Raw genomic sequence first — 15,947 nt, 5'->3', positions numbered from 1 at the left:
GTGTTACTATGAGTTTTTTCTCTGCGTCAATGTTTTTCATATTATCTTTGCCTTCTTTATCAATGCTTTGCATCTAGCTTGACAGTGGTTAAGTTGCTGCTTATTTTCTTCATTTGAATCCTTTTTCCATTCCTGAAGGATGTTCTTTTGGCTCTACTAGCCTCTTTAATTTCATCTTTTAACCATGCTGGCTGTCATTTGCTCTGTGTGAGGGTGTGGGTGTGGGTGGTACAAGACAGGGTTTCCTTAGACACACTCCCTCACTGATGCAGTTTAGCCACCTTTCGGCAGGTGGCGCTAGTCTGCTGAGGTGAAGGCTGAGTCTGATGCTGATTCAGAGGGGCAGGGATCAGATCAGGCTGAAGGTAAAAGCCCTGAGGCTAAATAGATCAGGGAGGCCTCACAGAGGTTTTCCAAGAGACAGGAGCAGGAACCTGAGTGCAGAGGACTCCCAGAATCCTGTGATTGTCAGTAGGTCAAGCTTCAGTGAAGTAGGAAAGGTTTCCTTGAACTTCACAGTTAAGAAAAAGTGACTGTATATTTACCCTGTGATTCCTGGGTCTGGGACAAGGACCCCTGAACCAAGAAAAGTAATCTTTATTGAAGCGTGGAACCTGTCGGGGACCAGGTTCCAGGATTATGTTTAATAGACTTTCTTGAGAGTGAAAAGCCCGTGAAGAAACTATTCCCCTTTTTGTATAGAATAAAGCCTTTCCTTCTGACTCTGTACTAGCCTCAGTCTGTATTTTATGAGGACTCCATGCCTTGCCATCGCTCACACAGTCACACTCTTCTTTCATTTTGTCATAGTCGCCCTTGCGAAAATGTAATGCTGCTATAGTAGATTTCCTTAGTGACTTCACGCCACATATCAGCTCAAATTTAATCATGTTATGATCACTGTTTCCCAGAATATCCAACACTGTTACCATGCCCAGCATTCCACTAAGGACTAGATCTAAAATAACTCCCCCTCTTCATATATATATATATATATATATATATATATATATATATATATATATATATATATATATATATATTTCTCATACGATCATCACTCCATAATATCAATTTACATGTAACACATTCATCAAAGAAACAGTGATATCAAAATCTTGGCATAAAAATTTGAGCTCAAACGGCTTACCCACCCCAAAAGTGAGTATCCACCATCATATAGGGTATAACGGGTCAGAAATCCTCCTCATCCTCACCCAGTTTAATAGCAGGCCCTATGTTAATCTTTCTGTAATGAATTGAAGACAAATCATACAGAATAATAAAAAATGACTTATTTTGATGAATGATGCAATTTTAGTTTCATAACCAGAACTGTAATAGCCTCCACCTCACTCTAACAGATCCAATTTACTTTTTGTTTACCCAATCTGGGCATCTTCAGGATAAACTTTAGTCTTCAAAACAACCTACTACAACACTAACATAGAGTGATGAATATATGATACACATTTTTAAATCAATACTTAAAAGCATAATACTCATTGCAATGTTTAAGGCCCCTCATTTACTTCACTACTACTACTACTTATCATTTCTATAGCGCTACTAGACGTACGCAGCACTGTACACTTGAACATGAAAAGACAGTCCCTGCTCAACAGAGCTTACAATCTAATTAGGACAGACAAACAGGACAAACAAGAGATAAGGGGATATTAAGGTGAGGATGATAAAATAAGGGTTCTGAACAAGTGAATAAGGGTTAGGAGTTAAAAGCAGCATCAAAAAGGTGGGTTTTTAGCTTAGATTTGAAGACGGCCAGAGATGGAGCTTGACGTACCGGCTCAGGAAGTCTATTCCAGCCATATGGTGCAGTAAGATAAAAGGAACGGAGTCTGGAGTTAGCGGTGGAGGACAAGGGTGTAGATAAGAGAGATTTACCCAGTGAACGGAGTTCTCGGGGAAGAATGTAGGGAGAGATGAGAGTGGAGAGGTACTGAGGAGCTGCAGAGTGAATGCACTTATAGGTCAATAAGAGGAGTTTGAACTGTATGCGGAAACATATAGGAAGCCAGTGAAGTGACTTTAGGAGAGGGCTAATATGAGCATAACGACACTGGCAGAATATTAGTCATGCAGCAGAATTTTGAACGGATTGAAGAGGAGAGAGATGGCTAAGTGGGAGACCTGTGAGAAGCAAGTTGCAATAGTCTAAGCGAGAGGTGATAAGAGCGTGGATGAGGGTTCTGGTAGTGTGCATCCACACTCCAAGACACTCATGCATGTGCCTTTCAAATGTCACTGCAAGATGTGCCATTCTGTCAAATTCAAATTAAAGGGCCATCAATTAGAAGATATGCGATTCAATCTAAATTTAAACCCCACAGGACCAATGTATCCCATTGAAAAATGTATTCGTGTTCTAGACAAATTAAAACCTGTGACAAATCTCCGCCCCAGGATAATGTCTTTGTTCAATTACATAATATCTTAAGTTTTCTATTGCAATGAGATTTGTTGTCAATGTTGATCCAATGGTGCTTTTGCTTTACCTGTTCAAATTATCGTTTGTTGTTTATTTAACATTTGCTATGCTGCTCATGTTGAGTACAAATCAGAGCAGTTTATAATGGTAACAAAATCAGAAAGTGAAAGGAACTCCAAAATCATGGGGATACGAAAGTAATAGACACACACACACATAGCAATCATTCGGGGACTCCAGAGGATGTAGAAGGAAAAAATGGGGAACGGATAGGGGTAGGAAGAGATACTTAAACAGAGGTGGGATGGGAAGGAGTCAAGGGAAATGGGGAGTAACTGTTGTGTCTTTTGGTCAATCCCTCATGGCATTCTAGTGTCAGGTTGAAAGGAATGCTAAAGTGCAAAGGTAGGTCTTAAGGGATGTACAGAACAGAGAGTATGAAGATTCTAACCGGATAACTAATTTTATCAATATAGATCTTCATGCATGGATAAATAATTGCATAAATCACCCTACTAGAAATACAATTTAGGAGTTCTTTTACTAAAGATTAGTGCAAGTTACCTGCAATAGAGCCCATAGGAATAAAATGTGTCCTGTGGCAGATAGCATGAACTAATCCTCAGTGAAAGACTTCTTTAGTCTGAGATTTCAAAGAAAATCAAAACCTTAATTAAGATGGAGAACCTCTTCCATTTCCAGTGTACATTACACATTGTCTTCTTTTAAAATGCACCAAACTTTGATCTCGCACATTTCATGACACCACAAGTGAAGGATGAGCCAAAACATTTTTTTTATTTCTTCATTGTTGGAAAGCAAAATTGAAGCAGATCTTTAAACGCTGTGTGAACCTTTAATGTTTCCAAATGACATGGAGGGGCATTTTTGAAAGGACGACCAAGTCATAATAGGGATTATGAAGTCAGAATGCCCCAAACAGAAATCCATCTTACAGGATACAGCCTGTTTGAAAATAGGTGAGATGGATGTTCATGCTGGATACTTCCAGTGTATGGACGCCCATTTTACAAACTGAAATGTCAAAATTTTGAATGGGGGGAAAACAAGGGTCATAGACATTTGGACAGCAGAATTTTTAGAAAATGGCCACACAGATGCCCATGCAGAGCAGAGGGTCAATCCAGTGGACTGTAAACCAATGGACTCAGGTTCCCACTTAAAATAAAGGGTCTTTTACAAAGGCGCGCTAGTGTTTTTTAGCACATGCTAATCGGTGCGTTCTGAACGCTAGAGATGCCCATAGGAATATATGAACAATCAAATTAAGTAGACCAATTCTTCACGTGTGAGGAGTAATTCAATGCAGTACTGTCAATCTCCCAAACACATATTGATTAATTATATAGAACAGTCTCTTAAAACAATTTCCATATTAATGATGGATCCATACATAAATTTTATAATGTGTCCGGGGATCTTCAGATTTCTTAAAGGTTTCCACCATATGGGAACTGAGTCACAAATCATTAATGGTGTTCCTTATATCCTCATTGATCCAACCGTGAATCACACTTCTATTTATGTTCTTTTATTTTATCTTTATATGATCGTTATTTCCCCAAAAACTTTTTCAAAATCTTTCAAAACTTTACAAAACCTTTTTAGTAGAAATAGATTCATTAAAAAAATATATAAATAGTACTTAGCTTGGCTTAAAGCATTTAGCAGCAATAATTTTTCATCCAGCCAAACCTCTGCCAACATGGCCAAGTTTCGTTAAACTTCTTCAGGGAAGAGGCTAGCATTTCTATGTTCGCTATCACTTCTCAGAAAAAAATGGCTGAGAAGTGATAGCGAACATAGAAATGCTAGCCTCTTCCCTGAAGAAGTTTAACGAAACTTGGCCATGTTGGCAGAGGTTTGGCTGGATGAAAAATTATTGCTGCTAAATGCTTTAAGCCAAGCTAAGTACTATTTATATATTTTTTTAATGAATCTATTTCTACTAAAAAGGTTTTGTAAAGTTTTGAAAGATTTTGAAAAAGTTTTTGGGGAAATAACGATCATATAAAGATAAAATAAAAGAACATAAATAGAAGTGTGATTCACGGTTGGATCAATGAGGATATAAGGAACACCATTAATGATTTGTGACTCAGTTCCCATATGGTGGAAACCTTTAAGAAATCTGAAGATCCCCGGACACATTATAAAATTTATGTATGGATCCATCATTAATATGGAAATTGTTTTAAGAGACTGTTCTATATAATTAATCAATATGTGTTTGGGAGATTGACATAGGAATATATGGGCATCTCTAATGTTTAGCGCTAGTGTACCTTTGTAAAAGGGGCCCTTATTTTGTAATTGTGAGTCCTCCAGGAACAGAAAAATATCTACTGTACTTGAATGTATACCACTTCAATAGCCTTCAGGCTGCAGGTGTCTTATATTTTTAGGTACAGTAGGTATTTTTCTGTTTCTGGAAGGTTCACAATTAACAACAAACAGATGAAGCAGGATTTGAACCTGGATCCTTTGGTTTACAGTCTACTGCACTAACCACTAGGGTGCTCCTCAGACCTGGCACCTGCTTTGCTGAGAATGCACATAATACCTGAAGCTATCATAAAGCCTGGTATCCCATTCTGGTTTTGCTTTCAGGGGAGAGGGAGGGGGACAGCAACCATTGGGAGATTAAGGAGGTGTCATGTCTTAATCACTCCAGTGGACAGCTGATCAGAGCACTTTTCTTTTACCTGGAGTTTTCTGGAACAGGTTTAAATAAGGGCTACTCTTTCAGGCACAGACCCTTTAGGCTGTTCTCCTTGCAATCCCTTTTATTATTTTCCACTCCACCCCCTGCTGTCACTCACACAGGGAAAGCACTTTATCTCTGCAACTTCTCTACCAACCTTTCCCCTGGACAGGCCTCCCAATCTCTTTCTCCAGCCCACCGGCAAGGACCTCCCTCCCCCCAGTACCTCTGTAAAATCTATCACTGCTGTTTTAGTAATACCCATATCATTCGGTATTACACTTGGATTGTCAAACTTATGGAGTTTATAGTGTATCAGCAATTTCAGGAATTTATTTTTGCCAATGATTGTCTACATTTCTCTCAGCATGGCTTTCACCCCCTACATAGTACAGAAACTTTGCTCCTTAGGCTAATCATCTGAAGTGAAGGATACACTAAGTAGGTGTGGTCAGGCTGCTCTTTTACAATTTGATATTTCGGCAGCCTTTGATGCCATAGACCATACATTGATGCTTCATTGGCTTGCAGAATTGGGTATGTGTGGAAAAGTGCTTACTGTATTTTCACAAATATAACCTGCGGGTTATATAAATTTTACTTACTGTGAATACTCACTGCAGGTTAAACAAGGGTGAGGGTTATACAAGTCATTACATTTAAAGGTCGCTGTGGAGGTGGCATTTTTTTATATCAGGGGCGTAGCTAGACTTCAGCGGGCGGGTGGGAGGGAGGTCCAGAGCCCGAGGTGAGGGGGCACATTTTAGCCCCCCCCCCCCGGCACCGCCGCCCCCCCGCCATTGTCAACCCCCCCGCTACCAACTTTGACCCGCCCCTGCCGTCGGCCCTCTCGACCCCCCTCCCGCCGCCAACCCTCCCCCACCGCTGCCTACTTTTGCTGGCAGGAGACCCCAACCCCCGCCAGCCGAGGTCCTCTTCTTCCCACACAAGGCTTCGTTCTGTTTCTGAGTCTGATGTCCTGCACGTTGTACATGCAGGATGTCAGACTCACAGAAACAGAACTCTGTACAGCGTACAGGACATCAGACTCAGAAATAGAACGAAGCCCTGCGCCGGAAAAAGAGGACCTCGGCTGGCGGAGGGTTGGGGTCCCCCGCCAGCAAAGGTATGCGATGGCGGGTTGGCGGCGGGAGGGGGGTCGAGAGGGTCATCAGTAGGGGGGGGTCCAGGGCCAAATCCACGAGGGCCCAGGCCCCTGTGGCCCCATGTAGCTACGCCACTGCATTATATAGAAAAATAACCCCCACAACTCCCAAAATGATTACAAAAAAATACTTTTATTACAAGAAGCATGTAGCAAAGGCCCCATAGGTTTTGGTAATATACTTTATAAGGAGGCATTGAACAGATCTATAGCAACATAAAACAGTTCTTATTAAAAGATAGAAGTTTATGGCATCAGTACTTCATAGTGTATCAAACATTATTTTATTCATCGCTCAGCAACTGTTCTTGCACTTGAAATATCAAAACTCTCAGTACCTCGTCCATATTGATCATGTCTTCCAGGTGAGGGTTATTTTTCTTGCGTTCTTCTTGCACAAAATTAACAAATTTACCCATTTTTTCATCCCAGTCATCCGGTAGCTTTTGACCCACTATTGTGCTAGCTTGAATATATAAATCATTCCAACATATAAGCTTATCACTCCTCCATAAAAATCGAATCTTCGTGTTGGGCCCAGTGGCGTAGCTAGGTGGGGCGAAGGGGAAGCGGTTGCTCCCCCAAACAGCTATTTTGAAAAAAATGGCACCTATGCGCCTCGTGCCAATAAATATTTTTTTCTGCTCCCTCCCTCCCTCCCTCCCGAGTCTTAATCTTTTACAGTCTCTTCTGCCCGTCTCTCCCATCCGCGTGGTCACTTTTTACTTCCCTGAAGCCTTCTCCCTCCTGCGCAGCACTGCACCGGCGATTCACAGTCAGCCTTCTGCCAGCGTCGGAACCTCTCCTCAGGCGCGTCCCACCTCTGCAGAAAACAGGAAGTTGCAAGAGAGTAGGCGGGATACGCCTGAGGAGAGGTCCTGACGCTGGCAGAAGGCTGACTGTGAATCGCCCGTGCGATGCTGCGCAGGAGGGAGAAGGCTTCAGAGAAGTAAAAAGTGACCACGTGGATGGGAGAGACGGGCAGAAGTGAAGGTGAAAGATGCAATGCTCGGCGGGGTGGGGGCTGGAGAAGGGAGAACACTGCCCAGGGAGGTTTAATTGACCGGAGTGGAAGTGAGCCTATCTAGTCCAGTTTAACAAGGGAGCCAATTTAGGTAATCTGTCTCCACCTCCCCACCCCCGGTGCAGCTGTGGTTGCCGTTCAGTTCAAAGCAAGCAAACTTATGATCTGCTGCATACACGTTGTCGTTCTTTATTGTTGATAGAACTGAAAAATGACCTTGCGGAGCTACTGCTAGTGATATGCAATTTATCCTTAAAATTGAGCGTGGTACTGGAACATTGGAGGGTGGCCAATGTAATGCCGATTTTTAAAAAAGGTTCCAGGGGAGATCCGGGAAATTATAGACTGGTGAGTCTGACGTCTGTGCCGGGGAAAATGGTAGAGGCTATTTTTAAAAACAAAATTACAGAGCACATCCAAGGACATGGATTACTGAGACCAAGTCAGCATGGCTTTTGTGTGGAGAAATCTTGCCTGACCAATTTATTTACATTCTTTGAAGGAGTAAACAAACATGTGGACAAAGGGGAGCCGATTGATATTGTGTATCTGGATTTTCAAAAGGCGTTTGACAAGGTACCTCATGAAAGGCTACAGAGAAAATTGGAGGGTCATGGGATAGGAGGAAATGTCCTCTTGTGATTTAAAAACTGGTTGAAGGATAGGAAACAGAGAGTGGGGATAAATGGGCAGTATTCACAATGGAGAAGGGTAGCTAGTGGGGTTCCTCAGGGGTCTGTGCTAGGACCGCTGCTTTTTAATATATTTATAAATGATTTAGAGATGGGAGTAATTAGTGAGGTAATTAAATTTGCTGATGACACAAAGTTATTCAAAGTCGTTAACTCGCGACAGAATTGTGAAAAATTACAGAAGGACCTTACGAGATTGGGAGACTGGGCAGCTAAATGGCAGATGACATTTAATGTGAGCAAGTGTAAGGTGATGCATGTGGGGAAAAAAGAACCCGAATTATAGCTATGCCATGCAAGGTTCAACGTTAGAAGTTACGGACCAAGAAAGGGATCTGGGTGTCGTCGTCGATAATACACTGAAACCTTCTGCTCAGTGTACTGCTGCGGCTAGGAAAGTGAATAGAATGTTGGGTATTATTAGGAAAGGTATGGAAAACAGGTGTGAGGATGTTATAATGCCGTTGTATCGCTCCATGGTGCGACCGCACCTCGAATATTGTGTTCAGTTCTGGTCGCCACATCTCAAGAAAGATATAGTAGAATTGGAAAAGGTGCAGCGAAGGGCGACTAAAATGATAGCGGAGATGGGATGACTTCCCTATGAAGAAAGACTAAGGAGGCTAGGGCTTTTCAGCTTGGAGAAGAGACGGCTGAGGGGAGACATGATAGAGGTATATAAAATAATGAGTGGAGTGGAACAGGTGGATGTAATGCGTCTGTTCACGCTTTCCAAAAATACTAGGACTAGGTGGGCATGCGATGAAACCACAGTGTAGTAAATTTAAAAACAAATCGGAGAAAATATTTCTTCACCAAACGCATAATTAAACTCTGGAATTCATTGCCGGAGAACGTGGTGAAGGCAGTTAGCTTGGCAGAGTTTAAAAAGGGGTTAGATGTTTTCCTAAAGGACAAGTCCATAAACCACTACTAAATGGACTTGGGGAAAAATCCACAATTCCAGGAATAACATGTATAGAATGTTTGTATGTTTGGGAAGCTTGCCAGGTGCCCTTGGCCTGGATTGGCCGCTGTCATGGACAGGATGCTGGGCTCGATGGACCCTTGGTCTTTTCCCAGTGTGGCATTACTTATGTACATCTGTAACAATGCTAAAACTGTTTCAGTTGGATAGGCAGTGCCTTAAAAGCTGGAGGAGTAAAGAAATAACAGTTGATTATCACTAAAACAGTGTCAAAAATTATTGTTGCTGGAAGAATATGGTAATACTAGGGCCCAGCTAAGGAACAAGTTATTTTGAATTAGTCTTCACTGGACCAAACTTGCTTTCCTTGTGCCATCACTATCCAGCAGGCTAGGCATTGTCTTGAAAGGTGGAGCTAAAGGATTTTTAAAATATGTATTTATATCACACATTATCCCAAGCAAAGTTGGATTCAGTGTAGCTTACATTTGAAAATACAGTGAGACAGAATAATAGAATTTAGTTATATCATGGGAATAAATAGATGGTGGATATGTCTGAAACATTTAACAAAGTTGAGATTAGCATATATACCGAACTGGGCATTTAAAAGTTTGTCCTTTATTGATACCACATGTTCAGAAATCATAGCCATAAGTATAGACAGTTATTCAAAGATTATCACATGGGAGGGGAAGAAGATAGGGACGCAAAGAGGGCACTACTGGAAAAAGGGAGGAGGAGATAGGGACATAGACGGGCACAACTGGAATGGGGATATGGGGACAATGGTGAAAAATGGGTGAGATGGAGACAAAGAGGTAATGCTGGAAAAGGGGGAAGATGGTAACAGGGGTAATGCTGGAAAAGGGGGAAAGATTGGGACACAGGACAATGTTAGAAAAAGGGAGAGGTGGAGACACCAGGATGGCAGATGCTAGAAAGTGGGAGATGATGAGACCAGGTAGGCTTATGCTGAAAAAGGAGGGGGATGGGGACTCATTAAGGGCAGATGCTGAACTTGGGGGTAGGATAGGGAGAAGAATGTTATTGAATGGACGTGGGAACAATTTACCATTTCTGGGATGGGCTGGACAAATCGTTTGTTCTTTTGGCCGCTGTCAGAGACAGGGTGCTGGGCTCGATGGACCCTTGGTCTGTCCCGGCATGGCGATGCTTATGTCTAATGTCTTATGACACAGAAGGGAGATACTGGACAGGACAGATAGTATTGTAGAGGAAAAGGGGATTGTGCACTTGGAGACAGGAGAAATGTCAGATGGGCAAGAGACCCTATAAAGGCAGAAGAAACAGAGAAACACAGAAAAGAGCCAGAGGGACCAAAGCAAATGAGAAAATAAATTGTTCAAACAACAGTAGAGGGTTCCGAGTGCATTTTCTTAAGTCATTTTGGATGTACTGCAGCACAGATTTTGATGGGTAGAATCAGGGACTGCAAATCCCACATGAATTTGGGATGTGAGTTAACACTAGGACTGGTTGAAAAATCTCCCTTCTGGAACTGGATCATTTGGCAGCTCTATACACAGCTATTTGATAGTGGGGACATAAAATGAAAGATCAGTGCCAAACAGATGTAGAGAAGGAAATGAAGAAGACAAGAGGCGAGAGGAAAAATGGAAAGGCCAACCTGGAAAAGAATTTATAAGGCTGACTCATGGAACGTGGAAAAAAAGACTGGGACCAGCCAAATTCCCAGACAACAAAGGTAGAAAAAAAGTATTTTTATTTAATGCTTTCTAAGTACTGAGATGTACCTGCTTTGTAAACTGTACATTTTTTTCTATTTTTTATTTTGCAAAGTACAGGAGAAAATGCATTTCTGTCTCTTATTTTACCTGTATTGCACTGTTTAAAGTCTGGCTTCCTTGGGCAGGGAGGTCTCTATTTCAATTTTTGTTGTTGTTGTTTTTTTTCTGGCTCCCTATTCTGCATTAGATTGGTAGAATGGAATGTTGTCACAATTTGGATTTCTGCCAGGTGCTTGTGACCTGGGTTGGCCACTTTGGAAACAGGATACTGGGCTAGATGGACCATTGGTCTGACCCAGTATGGCTACTCTTATGTTATATAGATGAGGGTCTGTCCATGTTCTGCATGTATGACTGAGGTGAAGGATTCTGCCAGCATGTAGTATCTGTGTAGGAATGTGTAACAGTGCAGCGTGCTCCAGTTTCCCAACAGTAGGTATATTGGTGCTCCAGAGCCCAGTGTAATATATATACTATTACTTTGTTTTATTATCATCATGCTGACCAAAACCCTGCAGTACTAAATGTTTATCTACTAACATTCTTCCACTAATCATGATGTATTGTAAGCCACTTTGAGCCTGCAAAGAGATGGGATAAGGTGGGATACAAATGCAACAAATAAATAAATAAATAAATAGCACTGTCTTGTGATAGGTGGGTTAGGGCTGTTATGGTATGGTACGTTTTGTGTTCTAGGGCAGTCCTGGAGTTCCCCCTTGCCAGTCAGGTTTTCAGGATATCCACAATAAATATGCATGACATTGATTTGCATATACTGCCTCCATTACATGCAAATCTTTCTCATGCAGATTCATTGTGGATAGCCTGAAAACCTGAATGGCAAGGGGGTACTCCAGGACCACCTAGGGAAACACTTCTCTAGGTCCCACTGTAATATTTATAGCATTATCTTTTCATAGGTGGGTTAGGGCTGTTTTGGTGTGGTAAGTTTTCAGTGTAGGTTGTGGGTGTCTTTTTGCAGGGGTTTGTGTTATTTCACAAAGTGTCTAGCCCTATTTGAAAGTAGGCTCTGGGGCAAGGGCCACCAAAGGTCACCCAAAATAAAAATGCTTAAGAGTAGTGTTCTTCACATCCTGTAGAGTCGCCACACAAACAAAAGCCAATCTGATTTAAACAAGGTGTCTAGCAGTGGAAGGACTGGGTGTGCTATTCCTAAGGTGATGATCACGATTTGAATATTTTTATTTGAAGAAGACAGGTTGCCTGCTCTGGCCAGTCCAGGGACCTCTTCTGCATCCTGCCTACTGATGTAACTTACTGTTTCCTTGTAGGCAGGATGCAACAGAGACAGCCTGTATTAATCATTGCCCACCACAGCCCCTGAGCAACAACACAGACACTGCTGTCTAGCTGACACCAACCGGCACCTGTTTTATAAAAGTCTGCTCCCCCTGAGATGAAAACCTGGCTTTGCCTCTGGTTGGGCTATTTGGCAGATTTTCCAAGTTGTGCATGCTTTCTATGGTGGATTTCTTTCCATTTTTCCTCAGCTTTGCACCACTCACGGATAGACTTTCATCAATGGAAAACATATTCCCAGCTTCACAATGTCCATGTTTTTGTGTATTCAACTGCTGATAATTTGAAGTCAGTTGCATATGACTTTCTTTTTTGCATTGTAAATGGACAACTACCAGTAGTATATTTACGGTAAACCTTTTCTTCATGTCGGCTGGCCTTGCTTTTCCTCCAGCCCAGCATTGTTGGCATGCCTCTGCCACCCACGCCCACACTCCTGCGAATGCTCATGTTGGCTCAAAGAACTGAGCATGCACGGGGAATACAGGGGTATGGGCTATACAAAATCCTTTTTACTTAGTTCCTCCTTTTCCGCAGGATATACATGCATGCTCCTTCCTTTCCTCTGGCATCTAGGGAATCCAACCCTTCCAGCCACACACACACACTCTAACCCCCCCTCTCTCTGGTTGCTGGGGAAACCAAGGAACCCACATACTCAGGCTACTTTGATCAGGAGCCTGACAGGCTGGCACGGTTGCCAGATGTGCGGTTTTCTGCAACCCGCTGCAGGAAACTTTTGCCCGCGGTGGGTTGCGGTTTTTTGCGCTGGTTTTGTTTTTTTTGTGCGGGTTTTGGGGCGGTTTTTCGGCCAGCGGGGGTGGGGCTAATGGTGACAGAGGCGGGGCTTGTGATGTTTTGGGCGGGGTTTGCCAACATATTGGGCGGGGCGATGACGGCGGGGGCGGGGCTGATTACGGCAGGGGCGGGGGTGATGATGGAAGGGGTGGGGCTGATGACGGCGGGGCGGGGTGATGACAGAAGGGGCGGGGTTGATGACGGCGGGGGTGGGGTGCGGTTTTTGGGCTGTTTTGTGTGGGAATTTTTTTTTTTATATGGCAACCCTGCAGGCTGGGAGGGAGGGACTTCCCCTTCCAGAGCTCAGCTTGTGTAAGGATTTCTCTTGCCTCCTTCTTACAAGGTAAATGTTGGAGATTCCTTTCTTTCCTCCTTTTTCCAGCTTGTACAGACCCTAACATGGTCTGTATTACAGTATGGATCTGTATAGGGTTCCTGCCTCCAGGTTTTCGTTTTCTCCTAGTCTTACTATCTCCCCTTGCAGCAGGTTTAAACTGGAACTTTTTGGCACTGCCACTTGCCTGTGTTTTCTCCCTGTCCAGGGGAGCTGACAGCTTCTGCCTGTCACAATATTCCTTGTGGAATTCCTGAAAACCAGGCTGGGTCGTGGACCTCAAGGACCGTATTTGAAGACCCCTTTCTTAGTGGGTAACAGGAGGATTCTGAGTTCCTTCTGGGTGGAACTAAAGTGCTGGACCAGCCTACCCTCTGTTGTCTGTATATATGGTATACTGCCATCCTACTGCAGAGATGGATGGTGATTTCTAAAGCACCTAAAGTTCAATCAGTGCATCTAGAGAAGACAACAAAAGTATTCTAAAAATCACATGGGAGAAGAAATATTGCAAAAGTATGTTAAGTAATGCATTATGTACAGTGTGTATGTCTTTCTTTTAACAGGAGAAGGGATTGACAATTTCTGGAAGGTGCTTGTTGAAGGCAGAAACTGTACTATAGAGATTCCACCAGAAAGGTTCAATACCAGAGACTGGTATGATCCAGATGACAGCAAACCAGGAAAAATTCGGACCACACAAGCTGCACTCATTGATGGGTGAGTTTCTGGAAAGCAGTAGTTAGAAATGGGTTAAAAGCTCAGGTAAATGACTTTGGGGTGCTGAGCTGAGTATGGAAACTTGTGTGATGCCATCATTTGCTATGTTACTGTGTTGCAATTTTATTTTCATAATCAGAGTTTTATACCATACTTCATAGCAACTTTGTGAATTATATTTCTAAGATAGTATGATATGGCACTTGGCTGTGTTGACAAAAACAGTACTAAAGTACATAAGTACATAAGTAATGCCACACTGGGAAAAGACCTAGGGTCCATCGAGCCCAGCATCCTGTCCACGACAGCGGCCAATCCAGGCCAAGGGCACCTGGCAAGCTTCGCAAACATACAAATATTCTATACATGTTATTCCTGGAATTGTGCATTTTTCCCAAGTCCATTTAGTAGTGGTTTATGGACTTGTCCTTTAGGAAACTGTCTAACCCCTTTTTAAACTCTGCCAAGCTAACCGCCTTCACCACGTTCTCCGGCAACGAATTCCAGAGTTTAATTATGCGTTGGGTGAAGAAAAATTTTCTCCGATTTGTTTTTAAATTTACTACACTGTAGTTTCATTGCATGCCCACCTAGTCCTAGTATTTTTGGAAAGCGTGAACAGACGCTTCACATCCACCTGTTCCACTCCACTCATTATTTTATATACCTCTATCATGTCTTCACTCAGCCGTCTCTTCTCCAAGCTGAAAAGCCCTAGCCTCCTTAGTCTTTCTTCATAGGGAAGTCATCCCATCCCCGCTATCATTTTAGTCGCCCTTCGCTGCACCTTTTCCAATTCTCCTATATCTTTCTTGAGATGCGGCGACCAGAATTGAACACAAAACTCAAGTTGCGGTAGCACCATGGAGCGATATAATGGCATTATGACATCCTCACACCTGTTTTCCATACCTTTCCTAGTAATACCCAACATTCTATTCACTTTCCTAGCCGCAGCAGCACACTGAGCAGAAGGTTTCAGTGTATTATCGATGACGACACCCAGATCCCTTTCTTGGTCCGTAACTCCTAACGTGGAACCTTGCATGACATAGCTATAATTCGGGTTCTTTTTTCCCACATGCATCACCTTGCACTTGCTCACATTAAATGTCATCTGCCATTTTTCACAATCCTGTCGCGAGTTAACGACTTTGAATAACTTTGTGTCATCAGCAAATTTAATTACCTCGCTAGTTACTCCCATCTCTAAATCATTTATAAATATATTAAAAAGCAGCGGTCCTAGCACAGACCCCTGAGGAACCCCATAAAGTACCCTTCCCCATTGTGAATACTGCCCATTTAACCCCACTCTCTGTTTCCTATCCTTCAACCAGTTTTTAATCCACAATAGGACATTTCCTCCTATCCCATGACCCTCCAATTTTCTCTGTAGCCTTTCATGAGGTACCTTATCAAACGTCTTTTGAAAATCCAGTAAAATGAAGGAAGATTATGAAAAATATTAGAAATAGTTTTTGGCATGTGGAGGCAGATTTCAGAAAGGATGTCCAAATTGGAATTGAAACACTTACACTCTGAACTTGAGCGCTGCAGAGGACACTTTTACTTCAGTAATACATCAATCCTATCCTCTTCCTTATCTAAATCCCTACATACACACTCGCTTGGTCTTACAGTTTTTGGAGGAAAAGCCTCAACAGACTCCTTGTCATATAGCTCAATGGCCTTTAATTACCCGGTGCACTTGCTGTCATCATTGGCATAAAAACCTCCAGTATGCACAGTCTCCAACCTTTGATTAGACTTTCGTATGTAAAATATATTGCATAACTTAGCTGACAATAGCCAAGGTTTCGGTCCTTTCTTCGGTTCCTTTCTCAGGGTCCATGGTACTTGTGACTGTTTCACTACAGCAGCCCGGTGATCTATCAAATTGGAATTGAGACATCCAGGTTGGGAGATCTACAATTCTGCTAGTGTCTTAGAAAAGGAGCTGTGAATGTAGATCCTTTTCTAAGATACCTGCAGGACTGAATATCTATATCGCAGC

At 42.5% G+C, this 15,947-nt stretch overlaps 1 protein-coding gene across 1 annotated transcript in view; it reads left to right on the top strand.

The window, feature by feature from the left end:
• The window catches only part of LOC115467602 (highly reducing polyketide synthase SAT13-like), a 106,970-nt gene that overhangs the window by 30,970 nt on the left and 60,053 nt on the right, over window positions 1–15,947 (top strand). Inside the window, exon 3 of the mRNA XM_030199277.1 lies at window positions 13,777–13,930. Within this exon, the coding sequence (XP_030055137.1) occupies window positions 13,777–13,930 (154 nt within the window). The remainder of the gene's footprint in view (window positions 1–13,776; window positions 13,931–15,947) is intronic.

Source organism: Microcaecilia unicolor, chromosome 1 (genome assembly GCF_901765095.1).
Source record: "Microcaecilia unicolor chromosome 1, aMicUni1.1, whole genome shotgun sequence".
In the NCBI taxonomy this organism is placed as follows: domain Eukaryota; kingdom Metazoa; phylum Chordata; class Amphibia; order Gymnophiona; family Siphonopidae; genus Microcaecilia; species Microcaecilia unicolor.
The sequence above is the reverse complement of the archived record's forward strand: the minus strand, read 5'-3'. Positions and strand labels throughout refer to the sequence as shown.